The sequence below is a fragment of the Leucoraja erinacea genome, chromosome 1 (assembly GCF_028641065.1).
Source record: "Leucoraja erinacea ecotype New England chromosome 1, Leri_hhj_1, whole genome shotgun sequence".
Lineage (NCBI taxonomy): Eukaryota > Metazoa > Chordata > Chondrichthyes > Rajiformes > Rajidae > Leucoraja > Leucoraja erinaceus.
This window is the reverse complement of record NC_073377.1, coordinates 83,149,035-83,176,485: the sequence shown is the minus strand read 5'-3', so window position 1 is coordinate 83,176,485 and position 27,451 is coordinate 83,149,035. Positions and strand designations below refer to the sequence as shown.

The window sequence follows — 27,451 nt, the reverse complement described above, 5'->3', positions numbered from 1 at the left end:
AGAACCAATAGACATTTTATTGCAAGCTTTAGAACCAATAGACATTTTTTTGCAAGCTTTAGAACCAATAGACATTTTTTGCAAGCTTTAGAACCAATAGACTTTTTTTGCAAGCTTTAGAACCAATAGAGACATTTTTTTGCAAGCTTTAGAATCAATAGACATTTTTTTGCAAGCTTTAGAACCAACATGCTGTCAGGGATGGTGGTGGAAGTAGATATGACAGTGCCATTGAAGAAACTGTTAGATACGTAGGTACATGAATATGCAGGGAATGGAGAGATATAGATTAAGTGCAGGCAGAGGGGATTAGTTTAATATAACCATGTTCAGCATAAATATTGTGGGCCAAAGGGCCTATTTCTGTGCTGTACTGTTCTATGTTCGCTACCTCCTCAACGATCATTCGGTGAAACTGACGGAAGAACTGAAGGAAATCCACATTAGGCAGGAAATGGTGTTGGGTAGACTGATGGGACTGGAGGCTGATAAATCCCCAGGGTCTGATGGTCTGCATTCCAGGGTACTTAGGGAAGTGGCTCTAGAAATTGTGGACGCATTGGTGATCATTTTCCAATGTTCTATAGATTCAGGATCAGTTCCTGTGGATTGGAGGGTAGCTAATGTTATCCCACTTTTTAAAAAAGGTGGGAGAGAGAAAACAGGGAATTATAGACCAGTTAGCCTGACATGGTGGGGAAGATGCTGGAATCAATCATAACAGACGAAATAGCGGCACATTTGGATAGCAGTAACAGGGTCGGTCCTAGTCAGCATGGATTTACAAAGGGGAAATCATGCTTGCCTAATATTCTGGAATTTTTTGAGGATGTAACTAGGAAAATGGACAAGGGAGAGCCATTGGATGTAGTGTACCTGGACTTTCAGAAAGCATTTGATAAGGTCCCACATAGGAGATTAGTGGGCAAAATTAGGGCACATGAAATTGGGGGTAGAGTGCTGACATGGATAGAGAAATGGTTGGCAGACAGGAAACAAAAAGTAGGGATTAACGGGTCCCTTTCAGAATGGCAGGCAGTGACTAGGAAGGTACTGCAAGGCTCGGTGCTGGTACCGCAGCTATTTACAATATACATCAAAGATTTAAATGAAGGGATTCAAAGTAACATTAACAGATTTGCAGATGACACAAAGCTGGGTGGCAGTGTGAACTGTGAGGAGGATGCTATGAGAATACAGGGTGACTTGGGTGAGTGGGCAGTTGGGTGAGTGGGAAGATGCATGGCAGATGCAGTTTATTGTGGATAAATGTGAGGTTATCCACTTTGGTAGCAAAAACAGGAAGCCAGATTATTATATAAATGGTATCAAGTTGGGAAAAGGGGAAGTGCAACGGGATCTGGGGGTCCTTGTTCATCAGTCAATGAAAGTAAGCATGCAGGTACAGCAGGCAGTGAAGAAAGCGAATGGCATGTTGGCATTCATAACAAGAGGAGTAGAGCAAAGAGGTCGTTCTGCAGTTGTACAGGGCCCTAGTAAGACCACACCTGGACTATTGTGTGCAGTTTTGGTCCCCTAATTTGTGGAAGGATATTCTTGCTATTGAGGGAGTGCGGCATAGGTTTACAGGGTTAATTCCCGGGATGGCGGGACTGTCATATGCTGAGAGAATGGAGCGACTGGGCTTGTATACTCTGGAATTTAGAAGGATGAGATGGTACCTTATTGAAACATATAAGATTATTAAGGGCTTGGACACGCTAGAGGCCGGAAATTTGTTCCCGATGTTGGGGGAGTCCAGGACCAGGGACCACAGTTCAAGAATAAGGCTTAAACGATTTAGAACGGAGATGATGAAACACCTTTTCACACAGAGAGTTGTGAGGCTGTGGAATTCTCCGCCTCAGAGGGTGGTGGAGGCTGGTTCTCTGGATACTTTCAAGTGAGAGCTAGATAGGGCTCTTAAAGATAGCAGAGTCAGGGGATATGGGGAGAAGGCAGAATGTGGTACTGATTGGGGATGATCAGCAGATCCAGATTTATGTATAAGGTAGACAAGCTTAAGCCTAGGGCCTCGAGATCTAGGGGGCCCTCGGCTCGCTCCACCAAGGTGTATAAAACTTTTGACATAGTAGCGTTGTTACAAAACCTACCATCAGTGGCACTGTGCGATAGTGGCGTTGTTACAAAACCTACCATCAGTGGCACTGTGCGATAGTGGCGTTGTTACAAAACCTACCATCGCTTGCAATTCCGGAGGCTTTGGTGGTGAGGTTTATATTCGTTGTGGAGAGGAATTTGCTCCAAAGATCCTTGGAAGTGCAGGACAAAGCAAAAGGTATGTAGTTTATTTAACCTGTTTCCCCCGCCGAACCTCGCCGCCGCACCGGGCTTACCCACCTCCGCGCCGCACCGGGTCTACTCACCTCGCCACCGCACTGGGCTTACTCACCTCCACGTCGCACCGGCGAGGTTCTTGCTACCCTTTCGACAGTCTCTTCCATTAAGTTACCACACAGTTAATGTTTAATCCAACTTGTATCTAAGCACACCTATATTGTACAGTGCTGAATAAAAAATCAGGTTAATGGCATTGGCTGATATCATTAGTGGTTGGCGACATAGGTGCTATAAAAAAGAACAATTACATAATTATTTGAAACTGCTGGCTGTATGAAACCATATGAAAGTCCATCCGAGGCATATCTTTGACAGTAGCAATCTTTAATAACTGTTGATAGATTAATTATTCTTTAACTGTGAAAGATAGCTCATAGCAAATTTGCTTCACGTCATTTCACATAAATTCTATCATATTTTTCAAAATGTTCAAATGGTGTCAGTTTCAGTTGTAAATTCAGCAGTAAATGGTGCATGTGCAATAATCAGCCAATTTTTCATAATATTGTTTGTGACGGTTTGTTTTACAATTAATTGTAGTAACAACTTTGGTAAATTGCCAAACAAATAAATGTGAATGATTTGGGGTAAAACACAATCAATGAATTAACAGACCATTGAGGTATGTTTTTTTTTTATAGCACCTATGTTGCCAACTTCACTAATGATATCAGCCATGCCACAGAAGGTAGTTGAGGCCAGTTCATTGGCTATATTTAAGAAAGAGTTAGATGTGTCCTTTGTGGCTAAGGGGATCAGGGGGTATGGAGAGAAGGCAGGTACAGGATACTGAGTTGGATGATCAGCCATGATCATATTGAATGGCGGTGCAGGCTCGAAGGGCCGAATGACCTACTCCTGCTCCTATTTTCTATGTTTCTATGTTTGTGTGATGAGTTACATTTACAGCATTCATTATTCAATTAAATGCACAAATATCCACCAATACATAGCTGCTCTGTGAATATTTATGGGTGAAGTATTGCACATCACACTATTAAGACTATTAAGACATCATTGCAATGCAACACTACTCATTTCATATTATACTTAGTAGGTAATGATGATACCATTTGAAGAGATTAGTATTTATGCTATGCTTGGCCAGGTCGACCCCGCAACTACGCCAGGACAATGGGCCTTCATGGTCAGTAAAGTCATATGTACTGAAAGTAGTGCCATAGAGGGAGTGCAGAGACTTACAAACTGGGACCTTATGAGGAAAGATGGATAGACTTGCCTAGAATTTAGAAGATTGAGAGGGATCTTGTAGAAACTGCGATTTGTTATACTGATTGTTCCCGAGTTATCCAGGACTCACAGCTTAAGGATATACATCCTTACAGATGTATTTCACGAGATGAATCTTGGAACTCTCTGCCACAGAGGGTTTAGATGTATATTTAAGTGCCCTTGTGGCTATCAGGGGGTATGGAGAGAAAACGGGTCTGAGTTGGATGACATGATACTGAAATGTGCAGGCTCGAAGGGCCGAATGCCTACTATAATTTCTAAAACTGAATTTCACTGTACCTTGGTATATATGACAAATAAAGTACCAATGAACCATTGAATCATTGATATTTGTTTTGTTTCAAACAACAAATGCCAAACAACAACAATTAGCATTTATTTAGTAGTGTTATATAAAATGTCAGTAACCAAATGAATATTCTGACACAAAGTACAAAAGTGAGAAATATATTGGCAAGAGCAAACAATGTTGGGACAAGTGGATGGAACCTGAAGAAGTTCATAAAAGGAGCAGAAAAAATTGGACGAGCTAAGGGGGAAAGATCCTGAATGTGAGGTCCAGATGATCAAATGGATGGTTAGCCAATGCTGGGATGAAGAAAGGGAGGGGATTGCAATAGATTGGAGTCAGGGGACTGGAGTTTCAGGATGGGAAAGGAATGGATGATAGTGGTGCAGGTGGTGCAGATGGTGGTTAAAGAGATAGGATTGTGTGGCCATGTAAGAATTTGAAGATAAAATAAGAATTTTAATTTTTAGACACTGAGAGTTTATCTACACTTAGGCAAAACAAGGTTGTGACTGAACCAATCAGCAAAGATTGTGGATAGCAGCTTTTATAATCAGCTGCGTCTTAATAGATAACTCAATTAATAGTAAATTACTTCTAAAGTACTTTTATACCAGAGACGGAGTTTCTTAGTAAAACTTTACTGGGAATGTTTTGCCAGAGTTCTTAGTAAACCTTTACTGGGAATGTTTCTCCCTCCACACAGAATATTAACTAGTTTGCTTAAAAATATACTGTAGATTCACGAACCCACAAAAGAAATTCCTTTGCTTCAAATATCCTCCAAGCCTTGTTATATAAGAAATATATTCCTTGAAAGTTATTTCCACTGATCAGCCTTGTCTGAATGTTGCTGCATGCAGGCTAGGCTGATTCACTTGTTTAAAAAACTGTGAATGGAATTCCTGAACATCCACACTGCTGACCTAATGATCTGATAATTAATGAAACAACTACAGATGTTTGGGCCAGGATCCCAAATATAGGTTGAAAACATTTTATTTAATTAGCTTGATGCTATATCCAATTCAAACTTGCCAGATCGGTTGTTTCAAGTCATATCTATGCTTCCTCCACATGAATTGTTGCATTGATGACCAATAACTTGTCTAATGGGCCTGTCCCACTTGCCGATTTTTTAGGCAACTGCCGGCGAATGTCATAGTCGTAGCAGGTCGCCGTAAAAACTGTGACAACCTACGTCATCCTGGTGACAACAGATGACAGCACCAACTTCAGGAGAAGTCAAGCTACGCTCATTGGCGTCAAACCCACTATCGGCGAAAAATTTTCAACATGTTGAAAATTTAGCGGCGACCAGAAAGACACTTCGACTTTTTGCGCGATTGAGGAGAGTACTACCGGCCACCACTGCTAGTCACCCGTAGTTGCCTAAAAAAAATCACCCATAGGCCCATAACTTGTATAAAGGAAGTTTATACCCTCATTGTCTTACATCTGACTGATGCATACAAGAACGTTTCATGGTCATGTCTATTTCAAACTATATTTACTGAGTAGTGTTCTGCTGTGGGTCACTAGCCTGCACTCTGTAGACAGTACTGTTTGCTTACCCTGCTGTCATTTTTATTTCAAAGCTAATTATTGAATGTAGTCTACATTTGAACAGATGTTTTTTGTGTTTATATTAGTACCTGCTATCCACATAATTCCATAACTCCTGAATAATCCCTGACATTGGTGTTAGACTGAATGCCATATGGATATTACTTAATACATCCCTTTATTCATTTTTGGACAACAGCACTGCATCTGAGGGGAAATAATCCAATGGTTGGAGTTATATCCTGTACTAGACTAAGTGGGACCCGTTGGGTCTCAGCATCACAAGGGAGGGCTGGTCACCAACACAATATTCCACCTCTCCACCAATTCCAATATTGCTCGCCAGTGGGGGGGGGGCTGTCTGTTGCGCTAGTATGGGAGTTGCTGGCCGAAGGTACTGGTTTCCAGAGGGCTAGTGTAGACATTGTGGGCCAAATGGATTCTTGGGCTGGCATCCAACTGTTGCAACGATATTAAAAGCCAAGCCAAGGCAAACAATTGGGCTACAGCCACCTGACAACCAAAATTCTTTTTGTGAACATAAACTTTAAAAAAAAGGCGAGGCAAACAATTGGGCTGCAGCCACATGACAACCAAAATTCATTTTGTGAACACAAACTTGTTAAAAAGGCGAGGCAAACAATTGGGCAGCAGCTACCTTACAGTCGCATCGAGGGGACTCACCGTGGAGTAGACCTGCGTTCAGTGTTATTCGCAGCTCAGAGAGCCGTGACCCTCTCGCTTCCTGGGTCTGGCAGACTGGCAGAGATTGAGTGAGGGACTACACTTTCGGGTTTTATATTCCCCCCCCCCCCCCCCCCCCCCCCCCCCCCCCCCCCCCCCCCCCCCGCCGCTAGCGTGGGCAGCAGAGAGAATGGGGATTTTTTTAAAAAATATTAATATCTCTCTGATTTTTCATCAATGGGAATAATCCTCCGATCCCGGAAGGCGGAGGGGGGCTCTGAGCGAGGTGGCCAAAAATGACGGCCGTAGGTGGCGACGATCTCTCGGATATCGCACCACAGCGAGCCAAAAGCGGTCAAGATCAGACTTTTAGTTATATAGATAAAGGAACACAGTTGTGGTCAGTGAAGGTCAATCATCACAGGCTGACTAGGCATTCCTCAGGGAAGTTATCCAGGCCCAACCATCAGCAGTTGTTTCATCAATTACTTTACTTCAGTCATTAGGTTCAGCAGTAGTGATGTTGCAGAGGAGATTTACAAGGATGATGGCAGAACTGGAGAACTATAGTTCATAATCATAATAATGATCCTACTTTATTAGCCAAGTATATTTTACAACATACCTTATGATAATAAAGGTCATATGTAGTGATTGATATCATTGTACAAAGTCAAAGACTTCAGTGAGAGGGGGTTTCCTAGCCTCCTATCTGCTGCTGAGGTCTGGACAATTCACAGCAGATATCTCAAGGCACCAGAAGAATACACCAAGACTCTAATTTCAAAATCCTCCAAACTTAATGGAGGGGCAAGTGAACGAATGTCAGCATTCTCTTCCAGAATATCATCCTCGGTATCAAAGCCCTATTTATTCTCTAACATCTATGTCAGGCTAGGTACGCCATTTAGAAACAAGAAACAGCAGATGCTGGTTTACAAAAGAAGATACAGACTGCTGGGGTAGCTCAGACTTGCTGAGGTGCTCCAGCATTCTGTGACATCTCTGGCTATGTCATTTGCCTGTCTGAGACTATTCTATCCTGAGTTCTGTTATGGGAGGTGATTACCGGGAGGATAGAGAAAATATTCAAAAATGTGCTCTAAGCACTTGGGCAAAGCAACATGCCCACTGACGCAGGGAATGTCTTGCCCATGATTGCCCCTGGTTAGGGCACTAGGGAAATTGATGAGGGTAAAGCGGTGGATGTTGTTTATATGGATTTCAGTAAGGCCTTTGACAAGGTTCCACATGGAAGGTTGGTTAAGAAGGTTCAATTGTTGGGTATTAATAGTGGAGTAGCAAGATGGATTCAACAGTGGCTGAATGGGAGATACCAGAGAGTAATGGTGGATAACTGTTTGTCAGGTGCCTCAGGGATCTGTGTTAGGCCCACTGTTGTTTGTCATATACATCAATGATCTGGATGATGGTGTGGCAAATTGGATTAGTAAATATGCAGATGATACTAAGATAGGTGGTGTTGCGGATAATGAAGTAGATTTTCAAAGTCTACAGAGAGATTTAGGCCATTTGGAAGAGTGGGCTGAAAGATGGCAGATGGAGTTTAATGCTGATAAGTGTGAGGTGCTACATCTTGGCAGGACAAGTCAAAATAGGATGTACATGGTAAATGGTAGCGAATTGAGGAATGCAGTAGAACAGAGGGATCTAGGAATAACCGTGCCTAGTTCCCTGAAGGTGGAATCTCATGTAGATAGGGTGGTAAAGAAAGCTTTTGGTGTGCTGGCATTTATAAATCAGAGCATTGAGTATAGAAGTTGGGATGTAATGTTAAAATTGTACAAGGCATTGGTGAGGCCAATTCTGGAATATGGTGTACAATTCTGGTCGCCAAATTATAGGAAAGATGTCAACAAAATAGAGAGAATACAGAAGAGATTTACTAGAATGTTGCCTGGGTTTCAGCACCTAAGTTACAGAGAAAGGTTGAACAAGATAGGTCTTTATTCTTTGGAGCGCAGAAGGTTAAGGGGGGACTTGATAGAGGTCTTTAAAATGATGAGAGAGATAGACAGACTTGACGTGGATAAGCTTTTTCCATTGAGAGTAGGGAAGATTCAAACAAGAGGACATGATTTGAGAATTAAGGGGCAAAAGTTTAGGGGCAACATGAGGGGGAACTTCTTTACTCAGAGAGTGGTAGCTGTGTGGAATGAGCTTCCAGTGGAAGTGATGAAGGCAGGTTTGTTTTTATCATTTAAAAATAAATTGGATAGGTATATGGACGGGAAAGGAATGGAGGGTTATGGTCTGAGTGCAGGTAGAAGGGACTGGGTGAGAGTAAGTGTTCGACACAGACACGAAGAGCCGAGATGGCCTGTTTCCATGCTGTAATTGTTATGTGGTTATATATGGTTATATGGTATGATATGATACGATATGATAGAACTTTATTTATCCCAAAAGGGATAGTGAGTTAGTAGAGAATGAACATATCAAATGGGATTGACTTCAAGGTCATGCATTGGGAAATCTGCACTTCACAAGTTACCCATCTTTGCTGGTTAGCTTCTGCTCCATCTGTTGAAGAGTTTGTGGTTCCCACAATGGTCTCATTATCCACATGAGAACCTACAAAATCAGAATGGACGTGTGTAATTTTCAACCCTGAGGACAGCCTAAAAAGAAAATTGGACCTAGTTCTAGGAAACACACATATGCAAGCTTTACAAGCCAAGTGCATCACAGCTTGAAAGGGCAGGACAATATCATGGGATCTTTAGCTAATGTTCAAAACTTACGAGTCATCCTTAAATACAGGAGAGGTGCCAGAAGACTGGAGGGTGGCAAATGTTATGCTTCTTTTCAAGAAGGACTGCAGGGGAAATGTTGGGAACTATAGGCTGGTGAGCATAACATCTATAGTTGGAAAGTTACTAGAGAGTATTCTGTGGGATAGGTTATACAGGCATTTGGATGGACAAGGGCTGATTAGGGATAGGTTTTGTACATGGGAGGTCGTGTCTCACAAATCTGATTGAGTTTTTTGAAGCCGTGACCAAAGAGGTCAATAAGGGCAGAGCTGTAGATGTTGTGTACATGGATTTCAGTAAGGCGTTCGACAAGGTTCCGCATGGTAGGCTGCTCTGGAAGGTTAGATCGCATGGGATCCTAGGAGAGATAGCTGAATGGATAGCAAATTGGCTCCATGGAAGGAAGCAGATGGTGATGATGGAAGGTTGCTTCTCGGAATGGAGGCCTGTGACTAGTGGTGTGCCTCAGGGTTCGGTGCTGGGCCCGTTACTGTTTGTCATCTACATCAATGATTTGGATAAAAACATACAGGGCAAAATTGGCATGTTTGCTGATGATACAAAAGTGGGCGGCTTTGCATATAGTGAAGATGGTTGTGAAAGATTGCAGCAAAATCTGGATCGATTGGCCAGGTGGGCTGGGGAAGGGTTGATGGAATTTAGATCCAAATTGGTTTAATGCCTGGGAGCAAAGGGTAATGGTTAAAGGGTGTTTTAATCACTGGAATGCTGCTTGCATTGTGTTTATGCCAATGATTCAAACATAAAAAGGTGGGAGCCATGATTAAGGTTGTTGTAGATTAATCAAAAATTGGCTGAGTGGGAATAATGCTGCAGACTTTAAGGAGTTGTCAATGGACTAGATCAGGAGTAAATGCAACTCACTCCAGTGTGTATGAAGCTATGCATTTGAAGAGACCCTACATAATAAATGGCAGGGAACAGAAATGTAGAAATCCAAAACAAACTTTGTCTCTATGTACCTGAAGGGTATGTAGATAAGATGATTAAGAAAGCATGACAGGATACTTATTTTATTGGCAGGCCTTGCAAAAAGAATAAGAAAATCACAGAGGAGCTGTATAAATTATCAGTAAAGCAAACAGTTCTAGCTACCATGTTACAGGTTGTAATTGCATGGCAGAGATTGCAGATGAGATTTACTATGATATATCCAGAGCTGGAGAGTTTTAGATATGAAGTAAAACCAATCTAGGCTGGGATTATTGCCATGGAAGGGTAATGTAATTGAGGTGTTTAACATTATGAGAGGCCAGGTTAGGATGAATGTGATAAGATTAGTTTTTGAGGAGATGATGATGGTGGTTGGCGAGGGTAAGGCAGTGAATGTTATCTACATGGATTTTAGTAAGGCATTTGATAAAGTCCCTATGGTAAACTAATCCAGAAGATTAGGATGGTGATTTAAATTTGAAAAAAAGACACAAAGTCTGGAGTATAACAGTGGGTCAGGCATCATCTCTGGTGAAAATGGATAGGTGACATTTCCTGTGGGGTCCCTAGGCGAAGGGTCATTGTGTTGACCCCAACATCTCCACCAGATGCGCCTAGAAAGCATTTTATCAAGATGCATCAAAACTTTGTTTGGGAACAGCTCCATCCAAGACCACAAGAATTTGTAGAGAATTGTGGACGTCGCCCAGACTATCACACAAACTAAACTCCATTCCATTGACTCCCATTTGTTCCTCACATTGCCTTGGCAAGGTCACCAGCCTAATCAAGGATGGGTCGCACCCTGGCCAATCCCTCTTCTCCCTTCTCCTATCCGGCAAAAGGTATAGAAGTGTGAAAATGCACACCTCCAGATTCAGGAACAGTTTCTTCCCAGCTGTTATCAGGCAACTGATCCATCTTACCACAAAAGCAGTCCTGAACTACTATCTACCTTATTGGAGACCATCAGACTATCTTTGATCAGACTTTAATGGCTTTATCTGGCACTAAACGTTGTACACATTATTCCCTTTATCAGGTATCTGTCCACTGTGAATGGCTCAATTGTAATCACGTATGGTCTTTCCGCTGACTGGTTAGCATGCAACAACATCTTTTCACTGTGCCTCGACAATAAACCAAACTAAACAAAATCTACCCATGTTCTCCCGAGATGCTGCCTAATTCGCTGAGTCACTCCCACACTTGGTGGGTTATTTTTATCCAGCATCTGCAGTTCCTTATGTCTACCTGGATTATTTTCCCTGGAGCATCAGAGGTTGACGGGAGAGCTGATAGAAGTATATAAAATTATGAGATAGGGCATATAAATTAACTGATAGGACATATGGTCAGAACCTTTTTCCCAGGATGGGAATTGTTAAAAACTACAGGGCATAACCTTAAGGTGAGAGTGGCTGCGCTTAGAGCAAGGTAGACACAACATGCTGGAATAACTCAGTGGCACAGGCAGCATCTCTGGAGAGACGAAATTCGTGACGTTTCGGATCGAGACCCTTCTTCAGACTGTTTCATTACATTACAGACATGTTGCAGACAGAAGTTTGAGGGCAAGTTTTTTTCAGAGACTTAGGTGCCTGGATTAAGTTGACAGAGTTGGTGGTGGAAGCAAAAACAATAATGACATTTAAGAGGCTTTCAGATAGGCACATGGATATGTAGAGAATAGAGGGGTATGGATCATATGAAGGTGAAGGAGATTAGTTTAACTAGGAATCATGTTTAGCACAGACATAGTGGGCCAAGGGGCCTGTTCCTGTGTTGTATTGTTCTATGAATGGGAAGGACATATTATTCTCAGTGGATAGGTCAATAAGTTGGGGACATAGAGTAAAGAAGGACCAGAGGGCAGGTCAGTAAAGAATTGATCAGCTATAGGATGGCATGGGTCTGGACCGCACTGCCCGAAGACAGAATCTTTCAGGGTATTTAAGAAGTACTCAGATGAGCACTTGCTGTACCACTGTACACAGTGCAATGGATGAGAAATAGGAAGTTTTAAAGCAGTAATGGACAGGTCTTGACAAAATCTCCTTCTTCTGTGCCATTAATTTCTGCCTTCCTAACGTTCTAACTATCCAAAACATAGATAACCTATGGAAGTTTTAACTTTGGATCTGCATCTGACAGGTGGACAGATCTGATTGTGAAACTAAGAATTAATCACTGTTGTTAATAAGTTACAGCTATCTTGAAGAGCTGCATAGATTTAAGTGTACGCCGACCTGGCGCTATCTCCAAAGCAATATACTTGCTATATTTCACTTTGCAGGTTAGGTTAAAAGGCCAGTCAGGTAATTCTTCAGGAAGTACATCACATGATTCGTCGTCATTCTGTTCGCTCCCTCGCAAACTATATATAAACTGTGCCCAGGGTGCGAGGGAAAGATCTCATAACCAATATTGAAGGATTTTCTTTAACTTCTGCCAGCAAGAATCGGTGAGCAGACGATGTAAACGACAGACCCCACGGAATTGACACTTAATAGTTTACTATTTATCAATTTAAAATAACTTTATTTTACTATTTTGCTTTCAAACTCATTCGTTTTTTTAAATTAATTTTAATATATTAGATAGAGCGCGTTCAAAGCTCTTGTGTCTTTGTGCTGTCGTTGACTTTCAAATACGAGTTATCTTCTCCCTTGACTTTCCTTGCCTATTCTATTGAGCAGAAAGTTAATGCGGAGTTTCTCGCGGGGTGAATATTATCTGAGAGAATTTGCAGGAATAGAAGGGAAAAGCGGGCTAATATTAAATTCCAACAGGCTCCGTCTGGAATCGAACTAACATCTGACCACTGCTCCTTGCAGGCGACCATGGAGTCACAGGCTGGGCTGGAGGGCTCGCAGGGCAGGTCAGATACCGCGGAGCCCGACGATGACTGCAAGCCGAGGATGAACGGTGAGTCGGGGCTCCACGCACCCACCCGCTCCTTATGGAAAACACAACGCTGGAGCGGTCAGTCAGCATCTGTGGATGAATCGACAGACGATGCTTCGCGGCGTCCGGACCCCCCCCCCCCCCCCCCCCCCCTCTTCACAACGATGGAGAGAGGGAGATGTGGGAGGGGTGGGGGTAGAAGGGACTGGGTGGATGAGCAGAGAAAGGTGGTAAAGAGAGATAGAGGCAGGCAAAGCTTGTCAAGTGACAGATGGATACAGGTGAGTGGGGTTAAATTGGTAGATGCGTGGACAAAGGCTGGAGATGAAAAAGGGGGTGTAAGACAGGGAGTGAAGTATAGCCATGGGGTGGAGTGGGTAGCAGAGGGGAAAGAGAGGAAATAAACTGGAGATAGGAGACTGTTGGAAGGAGGAGAATGAAGCAGGACTGGGGTGGGATTGGGGGAGTGGTTCATGGGGCATATTGGTGTGGGGATGGGTTGGGGGGAAAAAGAGAGTAGGGGGTATAATTTATCGTTGGAGAATCCGACATTAATACCGTTGGATTGTAAGCTACCCAAGCGGAATATGAGGCAAGGTTCCTCCAGTTTGCTTGTGGGCTCACTCTGGCAACGGAGGAGGCCAAGGGCAGAAACGTTGGTTTGAGAATGGGAAAGGGAGTTACAATGGTTAGTTAGAGTGGGAAACCTGGCAATAAGCGGCAAACACAGCGCAAGTGTTCTGCACAATGGGCGTCTAGTCTATACTTGATCTCGTCGATATAAAGGGGGCCACGTTATACATTGGGAACACCGAATTAAGTAGATGAGATTTGAAGAGGTGAACGTGAACCTCTGTCTCACCTGGAATCGCAGCTGTGATCCCTGGATGGAACTGAGGAAGGACGTGTCGGGTCAGCTGTTACATCTGCAATTGCAGGAAAATGTACCTGGGGGGCGTATGGGTTGGGTGGGAAGGGATGAATGGATCCCTCCACAACTCCTTGGTTTGCTCATCCCTCCCGACCTCTCTTTTCCAGCTTTCTCCCCCGCCCCACCTCAGTCAAAAGGGTCCAGACCCGAAAGGTCATCTATCAATTCCCTCCAGAGATGGTGCCTGGCCCGCTGAGTTCCCCCAGTACCTCATGTTTTGATTTTAAAAATCAGCATCTGCAGTTTCTTGTGTATCCAGATCTTTATGTTGTGACCACAGCGTGCTGGTATTGACTCTTTCACTCATCAATCTTTGATCTTCTAGGAATCGGAGAGACCACTTTGCACCCTGCTAACTCTACCATCACCCTGACGGAGAATGAGCCTGAGGATCCATGGGCACTGCCTAAACTCGAGGCTACCGGCGTCAAGTGGTCAGGTATCTATCTGTCCCTGTACAATGCCCAGCCAATGTCCGCGTTTATTCTCTGGCAGAAAACACTGATCCCTGACTCTTTAAATAATCATTTAAATGATTTAATAACCCTTTAAATAATCATTCTCGTTGACAGAACTGAACACCAAGATGAAGGTGTTTCGAGTGCTGATCACAGTGTTGAAGATCGCTTCACTGTTTGGATTGCTTTACCTCTTCGTCTGCTCGCTGGACATCCTCAGCTCGGCCTTCCAACTTGTTGGAGGTGAGATATCTGGGGTTCTCGACTGAACATTTTATGCCCTGTTATCGAATCAGAACCAGGGGTAGGAAATGGCTAATGACAGGCGAGAAACAGGCTCAGCTTTGCATGGTAGGTTAGGAGAGAAACACTTTGCAGATTGGGCTTCCCATGTTAGCAGGACACTTGTTGCTCGTCCACACGGGTACAGGGTCGGAAGGTGCTCCCTCTCATCTGCACTTACAGCTGCACGAAAGAATGGTCTGCATTTTGTTTTAATGTCTGTTGCTATTTGCTGCTCTGCAGGTAAAGCCGCGGGAGATATTTTCAAAGATAACGCGGTTCTGTCAAATCCCGTGGCCGGCCTGGTGATCGGCATCTTGGTCACAGTTCTAGTTCAAAGCTCCAGCACATCGTCTTCTATCGTGGTCAGCATGGTGTCCTCTGGCTGTGAGTACACTGTGTTCTCAGATCCACCACGCTGGCGCTGAGTTTGTTGTTTGAAAAAACAATTTTAATGTTGGAGAGGTGTGGCAGCGACAGACACCTTCCAACTTTCAATCTCCCGCTCATCTCACTTTTCCTATTTACCCCCCCCCCCCCCCCCCCCCTCAGTGTTAGGAGTGCGATCAGCCATTCCTGTGATAATGGGAACCAACATCGGTACCTCGGTGACCAACACCATCGTGGCTCTGATGCAATCTGGAGACCGAACTGAATTCAGAAGGTATGCCTTCCCCGGGTGGACTCTTGTTTTTAAGTTCTGAGCTAACAGCATCCGAACAAAGCAGTTTAGGAGGGGAGGGGAGGAAAGGGCAGAAGTCCTATTCTTTTAGGCAGGCAGTCCACGAATGTTTTGTACGGCCGTTGGGAAGTTCACTGCCCAAAGAGGCTGGTAAAGAATGTGCAGATTAGATTTATACAGAGAGTTTTAAAGTGATTGATCTTGAAGGAGGAGAGAAAGTAGAAACTAATTGGCATATATGTAAAGAGGCTGGAGTCTACCTGAGATGTGGACTGTAACAGGCCAATTTGAGAAGGCAGTTCAGTATTAAACTGGGGCGTTGTGCAGATTTACCAGAATGAAACCAAAGATGAACTAACCTACAGTTGTGCAAGGAAATTGGAGTTCCCCTTTCAGCCGTGACATGATAATGGTGTTTCAAATTACATGTGATTTTGATGAACTAAATCAGGGGAAACTGGTTCCGTTGGCAGAAGGATTGGTGAGTAGAGGTGCTTCACAAGAGAAAACAAGAAAGAAAAAGTCATGCACATTACTATTCAAGGAAAAAGGAGGGAATTTATGCTTGGACTCAGAGGATGTAGGCGTGATACCAAACAAGTACCTTGCATCAGTTTTCATTAATGAGAAGGGCAGAGAGGATAGTGAGATCAGAGTGGTGGTGGGGCTCTTGTGGGTCATTAAGGTGGCAACTCCCAGGACCTCATAGTCTATGCCAGGTTATTGAGGAGATTGCAGGGGCCTTGATGAAGACCTTTCCTCACAAACACAGGCAAGATCAGGTAGGTTAAGACTGGCTGAGCGGAGGTGTTCAGCAAAACGATCGCCGAGCCTGTGCTTGGTCTTGCCGATGTAGAAAAGTTGACACCTGGAACAGCGGATACAGTAGATGAGTTTGGAGGAGGTGCAAATGAACCTCTGCCTCACCTGGAAATACTGGGTCTTTGGATGGAGTAGAGAGGGGGGGGGGGGATAAAGGTACAGTGTTGTATCTCCTGCGGTTGCTGGGGAAAGAACCTGGGGAGGGGGTGGTTTGGGTGGGAAGGGTTGAGTTGACCAGAGTTTTGGGGGGGAACAGTCTCTGCAGAAAGCAGAAAGGGGTGGAGATGGGAAGATGAGGCCAGTATTGCGATCCCGTTGGAGGAGGCAAAAATGTTGGAAGATTATATGCTGTATGCGACGGCTGATGGGTTGGAAGGTGGAGACAAGGAGGCCTCTGTCCTTGTTAAAAATGGGGGGAGGGGGAGTAAGAGCGAGCTGCAGGATATCGAGGAGACCCTAGTGAGAGCCTCATCTATAATGGAAGAGGGGAACCCCCGTTTCCTAAAGAAAGAGGACATATCCGATGCCCTGGTATGGTACACCTCATCCTGGGCGCAGATGCGGCATAGACCGAGGAATTGGGAGTAAGGGATAGAAACTTTACAGGAAGCAGGGTGGGAAGAAGTGTAGTCAAGATAGCTATGGGAGTCAGTAGGTTTGTAGTAGATGTCGGTCAATAGTCTGTTACCTGTGATGGAGACGGTGAGATCTAGAAATGTCAGAGATGGTCCAAGTGAATAGAATAGAAGTACATAAGATTGAGAGGCATAGATAGGATAGACAGTCAGAACCTTTTCACAGGATGGTCAAGTTTAAAGGAGATGTGCAGGGCAGGTTTCATTGCACAGAGAATGGTGGGGGCCTGGGTTGTGATGCCAGGGTCAATCTTGTAAAAAATGATAAAGATTGTGAATGTGCTAATCATATTTATTTCCTTCCTAGAGCCTTTGCAGGTGCAACTGTACATGATTTCTTTAATTGGCTCTCGGTGATAATCCTACTGCCGATAGAAGCAGCCTCTGGCTATCTATACTATCTCACTGAAATTATTGTCAAGTCATTTGATATCCAGAGTGGTGAAGATGCTCCAGATATGTTAAAAGTTATTACCAATCCCCTCACCAAACTTATTGTGCAGGTAAGCCATGTGCTGTGGATTCATATTAAACCAGGATAGATTCTCTGTGGATAGGTGCCGTGGGAAGAAACACTGAGTATCTAACTGCCAGACCGAGCTCTCCAGAACCTTGTGGTGTGTCAGAGAGTCAAGCGCAAGACAGTGGCTGCCGAGCCTCAGTTCTGTGCTGGCCACAAATATGGAGGGATATTTTGGGTGCTGCTGATACCCTGGAGATCTTGAACCAAAGGTCTGGTTGGGAAAAGTTTGCACCTTAATTACTTGACTTCCAACTTCTCTCCAGACTTCATCCAGACCTCTTTCCTTTCTCCCTTCACCTCTTCAAACCCAAGGATCCCAGTGTAAACCCTAACTATATCATTTATAGAGTAAGAAGACTGGGGTAGCTCAGTGGACCAGGAGAAGCATCTCAGGAGAAGATGGATAGTCTTCAGTCTGAAGAAGGGCCCTGTCTTGAAATGTTGCCAATCCATGTTATCATGTGATGCTGCCTGATCCACTGACTTACTCCAGCACTCTGTGTCTCCTTTTGTAAACCAGCATCGGCAACTTCCTTGTTTCTTCGTTTCAGGGGAATATTGGTGTAACTACGGTGGGTAAGTCATAAATGTCCACATCTCATATCCCCTGAGTGGGCCTGATTTAACAGGGCACCATCTATGCTTTCCATGACACCCACTATGATGATGAAGAATTCACACTAATATTATCAAATAAAACTATGAAAATATTTTTATTGTAGAAGCAAAGAACTGCAGATGCTGATTAATTCACGAATGGACGCAAAGTATTGGAGTAACTCGAAACGTCACCTATCCATGTTCTCCATAGATGCTGCCTGACCTGCTGAGTTACTCCAGCATTTTGTGTCCTTTTAAACAATTTTTCTTCCTACTTTATCGCCTTGATAGGTTCCTACAGGTTACAGTACACAAGGTGTGAAATAGTTATTGTGCAACTGAATCTAATAAAGAATATTAGTGAAAGTTATCAATTATTTGACGGATAAATCATAATGCTTTATATCATTAAGATAAATAAGATCACTCCAAGGATCAGTGTTAGCGTGTAATTTAAAATTCTATAGTTTCCAACTGTGTTATTGGGACAAGCATTTTATTGGGCAGACGTTGTAGTTTAGCGCTGAAAGAGCATTGTATTGAGATTTGGGCCACTTCTGGATGAGTGTTTAAACTGAACTTCCTTTATAAATACATGGTTAATTTATACAGTTAATTGTCATCATACTGTCCATTAGAATTTTTGAAGAAAATCGTAAAATCTGTAAAAACAAAAAGGAAACTTTTTGATTCCCCGCATCGCAGTGTCGTTGAACTGATAGTCCGGTTGAGTAGGACAAATATTTCCAGCGTGAACTTGGGCCGAAGAGATATATCAAGGGGCAGCTTTATATTGTTTTTTGGTGAGGAATAAATGTTTCTCTTTGACTTAACTCTGTGAAAGAAATTGTATACTATACTATACAATTTGGAGATTAAGTGAGGAATAGTTCAACTTTTGCATCAGTTCCTTCTTACTTTTACACAAAAAGAGGCCATCCAATTCATTGGGTCCATGATACCTCCCAGAAGAATAATCCCATTAGTACCATTGCCCCTCTACTGATTTCCCTGTAGCCCTGTACCTTATCCTTTCTCACTTGCCCATTGACTCCTCCTTGATTCCTTTTGCTATTGACAGGGTAATTCACAACAGCTACTCAACTTCTCAGTACATATAGGGAATGTGGGGTGGAACCAAAGCACCCAGCAGAAATCCACACAGTTACATGCAGCGACACAACCACAGATATATCAGGGTCTCTGGACCTGTGAAGCAGTCATGTTAACTGCTGGACCACTGTGCCAGCACAGTTAATGTTGCTGCCTCACCGTTCCACTGACCTGGGGTCCAGATCTTGTGTGTGTTCTGTATACAGTTTGCATGTTTTCACTGTTACGAGATGAAATTCTACAGGGTGCTCCAGATTATTCCATTATCCCAAACACATGATGGAGAGTTAATTACCTACTGCAATCTACACCTTTAGTGCCTGTAATTGGCAAAGCAATCAAAGGGAAGTGGCGGTCATATATGTGAGGATACATCACAGGGCAGCAAGGACAAACAGGAGGAGGGTCAGGGGAGTGATGGGATTATTCTGTTGACATGAATATGATGGGTTGTGACTTCCTTCTGTGTAGTACTGCAACACTTCATTGTTTCACAATTAGGCTTTATTATTCCAGTATTGCATCATTTTATTTTATGCAGAATGCATTCTTCTGCATGTTGAGCATATTTTGAACTGCAGTCCTTTCACTACTGCAATTATAATTGTTCACTCTGAAAGGAGAACATTTGCATATTAACACCATCATGAAATCTGGAATGCTGATTTATTAATTTAAATTGTTATTCTTCCTTATCCTCTGTCAACATTTTGAATGGAAACCATGATAGATTGGAGTTTATAGTGAAAAGTTGGATATGGTTGTTGTCATGGTTATATTTTTCAATTATTCTCCCTAAAATTCTCACCTTCTATACCCCTGCCCCCACATCCCTAACTCTTGCTCTAAACCAACATTAAACCTTTGGCAACCTGAACTGCTATCTCTTTACTATCTCAGAGTCTTGATCCGATCCTACTTGATAATGATCCTTGGAAGGATATTGAGATTTTGTTTTTCACTACACCATATACAATATGCAAATACATGGCAGTAAATATGGGAACACGAGTTCATATTCCACAATGGAACTGTAATTCAGCTTTGAAATAAAAAAATGATATTTGTAAAAGTCAACTTGAAGCTGTTGAACCTCTGTCAATGCTGGTGTACATTAAGTGTGTGTCTTGGGGATCAAGGCCTGAAGTCCTTACCTCACCCGACTCTTTTGTCAGACTAACAAGGGTGCCTTCTAACGAGGCTTATTAAGTACTCCAACTATAAAAAACTACAGGAAAACACCAAAAGATCCACAAATAAGCTTTGTCCATGAATAACCAACAATGAGCTTTGTCAGTCTGTGTCCCAAGGCCTGTGTTCATTTCCCTAAAGCATGAATTCCATATTCAGTGAAAAATCGATGACTTGGTATTTTCTGACATGTCTAAATCATAAAATAATTACTTCATTTCAGTTGGACAAATCTGTAATAAATGATATAGCAACAGGAAATCCAGCAGCAGCAAACCGAAGCCTCATCAAAGAATGGTGCAAGACCACAAATGAAATGGCAAGTGAACAAAAAATGTAGTTACCTCATGCCAACTTTGTCAGTCTGGTTCAGTGACTGCTTATATATGATACATGATCATGAAAATGAGCACAATTTGTTATTGAATAATAGTCGAGTGGTATAAGCAAACTATAGAAACTTTTAAAAGCTGCCACCTTTGTTACTGTGGCCCAGATACAATTTGTGGAATCTCTGTGTGAGAAAGAAATTTTGGGCTCTCTTTGTTTTTTTCTGGCAAGAAGATTCAGACAGGAGAAGGGTTTTGGGTGACAGGGAGGAGAGATGTGATATATTTTGTTGAAAGGTTACGGGTGTGATGTCTTTTTGGGTGACAGAACTCCTCCAGAAACCAAGCTGCCTCTGCTCAGGCCAAGACACAGTCACAGTGGAGGAGTGTTTGATACACAATCGTTGTCTTTGAGCTTGCAATAATAAATCTAATAATAAGTGATGCAAGTCCTTTGAAAAGTCCTTTCAAAAACTTTGGTAACTTTAACCAGTGTACCTTTGCCAATTGCTTGCCTTCCTCCAATGTAGCTGCTGAGTAGTTGCTTTCAAATTCCAGTGCCCAGTCAGAATGGGAGTGCTGTAGCATTGGGCTTTAAATACTCTTTCCCTAGAATTGTGCACAGGATTTACATCAGAGCTTACAGAAGACTTGCCCACTGCATTTCCAGCTTTTGGGCAATTTTAACCTATCCCTCCCCTGCCCCCACCTCCAACTCTTCTACCTCCATTTGTTGCTAGCTTGAAAAATATAAATATTGAATGATAGTGGCATTGGATCAGATAGTATTTAAACCTGGTTAAAGGCAGGTGTAATGTCTGTAGGGCTTTTTGTGTTACATACAAGATACAAGATACATTTAATTGTCATTTGGACCCCTTGAGGTCCAAACGAAATGCCGTTTCTGCAGCCATACATTACAAACACATAGACCCAAGACACAACATAATTTACATAAACATCCATCACATTGCTGTGATGGAAGGCCAAATAAACTTATTGCGGCCCATACAAACAAGTAAACAACATATCCTGTATAAACAACAGTGACTCTCAGCTAATCAACACTTGTGACTGGGTACCACAATATACCAGTTATGTACATGCTATAGTTGAGTTCTTCAAGGTACCCAGCCCATAGCTACATGTATGCTATTTGTCTTTTTATGCTTTATAAAATTCAGCCATTTGCAAACACCGTTTGAGATTGATTTATCTCTTTTATAGTAAATTGTAGCTCTTTTTGAATAAATGCAGGTGGCGATATGTTAGTGTGGACTTATAAGACCATAAGAAGCAGGGAAGGAGTTTGAGCCTGCTCCACCAATCAATATAATTCTGAATGATCCAACACATTCAGGTCCACTTTCCTGCTCTTGCCCCCAGAAGTCTTGATTACCTTATTGATTAAAAATCTTATTTCAGGGTTGAATAAATTCAAGGATTCGGCCTTCACAATGTACTGGAACAAAGGCTCAAGGACCATTGAGAGAAGAAATCTACCCTTATCTTAATTGTGGCACCTTCTTATTCAGAGATTCTGCCCTCACATCACGGAGTCACCTGAAAGGGCATTTAATGGATGACAGAGAGACAAAAGTTATGCAATAATAAGGAGTAATTAAGGAGTGTCAAAAGAAATAAATCGACCAATGAAAAAAGTACAGGTTAAAAACTGTGAGGAGGAAGATATAGAAGAAAATAAGATAACAAGAATGAAAATCTGTGCAGATGCTGAGAAAGATATGAATGTTGTTGCTATATATAAATGAATGCCAAAGCAGAAAGAAAATAAAAGATTATTATCATGGAAAATTGGCAATAAATATTAATTTAAAGAAAGAGGACTGAAATAGTTCTAAGGTTGATAGAAAAAAAGTACTTTACATGTACTTTAATGTACTTTAATGGTTAGGGAACATCTGGTACTGCCGATGTAATTGTGTAGAGTTTCAGACAGCATTTGCTACGGAAAAGGTGACTGAAAATGATTGAAATGGTTGTTCCTCTCTTGTAGGTTGAAAAAAACGTGACTGTCCCAAATTCACTCAATTGCACATCACCCGAATTTTGTTGGATAGATGGCAATAATACTTTGACTCTGAAAAATATATCAGAAACAATATATATTCAAAAATGTAAGTGAATGTTTCATTCGATTATTTTGATATTATTTAAGAACAAAAGCAAAAAATGAAAGAGGTTTTTGTCATGTTTGTATAAATACATGTTTGGCACAGTGAAGAATACTGGTAGATATGAATAAATGAAAGAAGACACTCTTTAAAAATTGTTGAGCTTACATCTCTTCTTTAACTCTCTGTCAACTTTTGGCTTGTTGGCAATTTTTATCTAATTACTTATGTGTAAAGCACATTGAGATGTTTTTATGTGATGTAAATGAAATTGTCTACCCATCCATGTCCCATTATTTGCTAAATATCAAAAGCAGTTTCAAAGTATGGATGCTGTACTCTGCGATATAAAACATTATTCCTGAACATAAGGGTATTTAGAAGCATTTCAGTATATACATTAGATTAATTAATCGAGATGTTGTTTCTGGTTTACCTTTTTGATTTTAGGTCACCATTTATTTGTGAATGCCTCCATATCAGATCTAGGAATTGGCCTCATCCTTCTTGCAGGCTCCTTGATTATTCTGTGCAGCTGCTTGATATTCATTGTCAAACTTCTCAACTCCATGTTAAAAGGACAGGTCGCCGCTGTTATCAAAAAAATTATTAATACAGGTAAACGGAAAAAATAAACTTTAAATATCTAGGATAAAATGTATATTTTTCTTCGCACTTCACCTGCATACTATATAGTTTGTGATTATCTTAAATAATTTATTATATTTTGCACTGTGAGACATTTGGACATTGAAGATTGTGAACTGTAAACACTTCTGGGCATTCTAGGTATTTATCAACCGGAGTTATTCTTTTTGAGATTATTAAAATATGTTTTAAAATACAAATGTATTTAAAAATCTATAAGAAGCTGCAGAAATGTGAATCTTTTTAGTTTGGGAATTAATATAGTGGAGTGGATTCCTGCAATTTACAATTCCTGATTGTAGTCTGCCACTGAAATCAATGAAATAAAAGGAGTATAAATGTTAAACATTCTTAGACTATGGCCTCGGACAACAATACTCTCTTCTAGGTTACTGCTAGGGCAAAGATGGTTGAAAGTTATCTCAATTGATATTGTGATTTTTAAAAATTTGATGTAACACATATGCTGTAAAATTCCAATATAAAAAGAGATTATTGTTAAAATGATGGCATGTTAAATAGAGACACTATTGGGTTTTACAATAGTTTTAGATATATTGTTTCCTTCATGTAAGATATAAATATATTTTACAATCTTGGATCAATACAATTTTATTGTATCCCTTTCAAACATATTGCAAAAAATGTACAATAAATAGGAAGGATCTGGCAAAGACCATTGTCGTAAAAAGACAAAACTTTTAAAATATTTTTTAAATATTAAAAAGGAAAATTTCAAAGCAGTTGGAGTTGATCTCTATTGTACATTGATGTAATTTAATTGCCATTGTGACCTTTAATCATTTGAATACATGTAACACAATTAATCTGTATGTCAATGTCGAATGTACATGCAATAATATCAAAACATATATTAGTTATTTTACCATAATTTACATGTTGTCATTTCTGACAGGCAAAATAATCCGTATTGAATTAAATCCTAATCTTTTTGCAGATTTCAAATATCCATTTGGTTGGGTGACAGGATATATTGCCATTCTCGTGGGTGCTGGAATGACTTTTATTGTTCAAAGCAGTTCTATTTTCACCTCTGCTCTTACACCATTGGTTGGTAAGTTTTGAGGAAAACATTTATGGGGAAATCAGTGGTTAAAATGTTCTAATATTTCCCTTCTTTTGTGTTTTATGTATCATGTTTGTATTTTTTCCCCTCTTGTCAGGAATTGGTGTGATCAGTATTGAGCGAGTCTATCCCCTTACACTGGGTTCCAATATTGGTACAACCACTACTGCTATTATAGCTGCACTTGCCAGTCCAGGAGAAACCTTAGCTGATTCTTTACAGGTGAGCACAAACAACCAGTCTGCTTTAGTAATTGTTATTTTATATACTTGGCAGATCGTTCAGTGGTATAGTCCGACAATCCAGAGGCCTGAATTGATAATCAGAGAACATATCTTTCTTGTAAACATCCTTTACTAAATGTGGCAAATGACAACAATGAACCATTCCAGGATTAGATCCAGTCTTTTGTTCAAATGGGTAATATTTTCCCCATGTGTCATTTTGATCACTGGATTTATTTATCCTTTGCTCTGAGAGTGATTGGCTCAAGAGTGATCAAACGCAATAATCCTGGCTGATGTTTTCACCCCGACTATAATTGCCTGTCAATTGTACCAGGTGCAGTTGCCTCTTTCCCATAGTTAACCAAGATCAAGAATATAAATGTTTTTGATTGAAAATTTAGGGAATTTTAACCATCTGATGGGAGAGTTGATAATCATATTTGAGATATGTTGCAAAAGTACTCAGGATGTTTTCAAGTAGGAAAGGGAACAGAGACAATTTACAAGGATGTTGCTTGGACTCGAGGGTCTGAGTTATAAGGAGAAGTTGAGTAGGCTGGGACTCTATTCCGAGGAGTGCAGGAAGATGAGGGGTGATTTTATAGAAGTGTATAAAATCATGAGAGGAATAAATCAGGTAGACACACAGGGTCTCTTGCCCAGAGTAGGGGACTCCAGAACCATAGGTACATAGGCTTAAGGTGAAGGGGGGAAAGATTTAATAGGAATCTGAGGGGTACCTTTTTCACACCAAGGGTGGTGGGTGTATGGAACAAGCTGCCACAGGAGGTAGTTGAGGCAGGACTGTTGCAATGTTTAAGACATAATTAGACAGGTTTAGAGGGATATGGGCCAAATGCAGGCAGGTGGAAATAGTATAGATAGGACATGTTGGTCGATTTGGACAAGTTGGGCTGAAGGGCCTGTTTCCACGCTGCATGACTTTGACTCTATGAGGAAGTAAGATGTTTTTGTTTGACATTTGGATGGTGGTAAAACCAGAATTATTAGTGACTTTAAAAATACTTCAGAAGGAGAAACTTAAATTTGCAGCTTTGTGGAGAGAGCAGGGAGGTGGTAGTGGGATTGCGAAAATACTTTTTTCAAGAAGGTGTCATTTGGATCATCAGGTTCATACTGGTTCACTTATTTCCCCAAAAAAATCGAGATCACATACAACGATAGAAAACCCCTTGATTTCCTTCAGCCACATTTACCATTATTAATTTTCCCACAAACTAGCATGTCTTTGGGAAGTGGGGTGGAACAAGGGTACCCAGGGAAAACAACACAGTCAGAGAGGAAATGTGCAAACTCCATCACCAAAGGTCAGAATTTATCCCAAATTGCTAGAGCTGGAAGACTGGTCTCTACCTGCAGCACCATTGCACTGTACAGGTTATGATGTGTAGCAAGAAATGAAGTCAAAGATCTTTTAGTTCTATGTTGCTGAAACTCATAACTCATCAAAACATCCAATTTGGGACATCAAATATGGTCTTAATTGTTCTGAACTGTAGAGGAAGGACTGAATAATAACATTAATGGTCATGTTTTGCTGTTCTATACATGAATAGCTATCTGAAGTAAGAATCTATATGTACATAATTATTAATAGTTCTAATGATAACATAAGTATTTAATCAATATTCAATTATAATTTTTTAATTTTGAAAAATAGACTTTAAATGTATACTAAAAGTTGTTTTTTATTTTTATAGATTGCTTTGTGTCATTTCTTTTTTAATATCTCTGGGATCCTCATTTGGTACCCTCTGCCATTCATGCGCGTGCCCATTCGTCTAGCCAAAGCCTTGGGCACTTATACATCCAGCTATAGGTGGTTTGCTGTTACCTACTTGATTTTGTGTTTCCTGCTGCTCCCTCTAATTATATTTGGGCTGTCTGTTGCTGGTTGGCAGGTTCTGGCTGGAGTAGGTGTTCCTATTCTGGTGTTTGTAATTGTTATTATTGTTATCAACGTTATGCAAGCAAAATGTCCAAGGTACTTGCCAAAGGTTTTGCAAACATGGAACTTCCTTCCAATTTGGTTTCATTCTTTAAGACCATGGGACGGAGTGGTACAGCATGCTACAATATGTTGTTCCAATCGGTGTTTTCGTAAGTGTGGTTGCTGCAAGAAGAGTGATGATGAAAATGGTGATAAAAAGGAAAAGCAGGCCAGATCTTTGGAGGCTTATGATAATCCAGCCATTTTAGAGAATGAGAAAAAAGATCTCAAGACATTCCCAGCTTTAAGTGAAACAAGAGTTAATTCAACAGCTATGTAGCATTTGAACCACAGAATTGCTTAAACATGCCTTTGTAAAGTGGTGCAGTATTTTGTAAGGTTTAACCTATATGAGTTCCTATCACTTATGGTATCCTGAATGGTTAGTGCCATTAACAAATTTTGTGCTAGAAGTGATTCCTTCACCAATTTATACTGTTTTGTATTCAATTGTTGCTCTTAAGTGCACACCTTCATTATAGTGTATACTAGACCAAGTGGGACCCATTAAGTCCCGTCCCCCAATGCGCGCGGGGGGGGGGGGGGGGGGGGGGGGGGGGCGCGGGGGGGGGGTGGGGGGGGGGGGGGGGGGGGGGGGGGGGGGGGGGGGGGGGGGGGGGGGGGGGGGGGGGGGGGGCGGGGGGGGCGGGGGCGGGGGGGGGGGGGGGGGGGGTAGTGGGGGATAGGGGTTGGGGGGTTTTGGGGGGGGGGGGGGCGATGAGAGTTCCTCCCCCCTCCTCCGATCAGCCCTCCCCACTCCCTGCCTTGTGCCAAAACACCAGGATCGTGGGACCAAAATGCAACCAGAACTTGATGAGCAGCCCCTTCAGATATTGGTAGAGGGGCAGGAACCTCGTTACCGTTTTCAATGTCCCATTGTGATGTAATTGTGGCAGTCGACAGCCAGCTTGAGAGCCCATTGTTACTGTTGGCAACGTCCCATTGTGATGTCATTCTGGCAGTTGGCAGCCAGCTTGAGAGCCCA

General features: G+C 41.8%; 1 protein-coding gene across 1 annotated transcript; it reads left to right on the top strand.

The window, feature by feature from the left end:
• Window positions 1-12,274: 12,274 nt before the first annotated feature.
• LOC129698763 (sodium-dependent phosphate transport protein 2B-like) lies at window positions 12,275-27,010 on the top strand. Its single transcript, XM_055638002.1, has 13 exons — window positions 12,275-12,349; window positions 12,723-12,813; window positions 14,049-14,162; window positions 14,296-14,424; window positions 14,707-14,850; window positions 15,016-15,127; window positions 16,910-17,105; window positions 20,253-20,348; window positions 22,376-22,496; window positions 22,944-23,111; window positions 24,100-24,216; window positions 24,326-24,450; window positions 26,177-27,010. The coding sequence occupies exons 2-13, from the start codon at window positions 12,729-12,731 to the stop codon at window positions 26,744-26,746; spliced, it is 1,977 nt and encodes a 658-aa protein (XP_055493977.1). The 5' UTR covers window positions 12,275-12,349; window positions 12,723-12,728; the 3' UTR covers window positions 26,747-27,010.
• The last annotated feature ends 441 nt before the right edge of the window (window positions 27,011-27,451 follow it).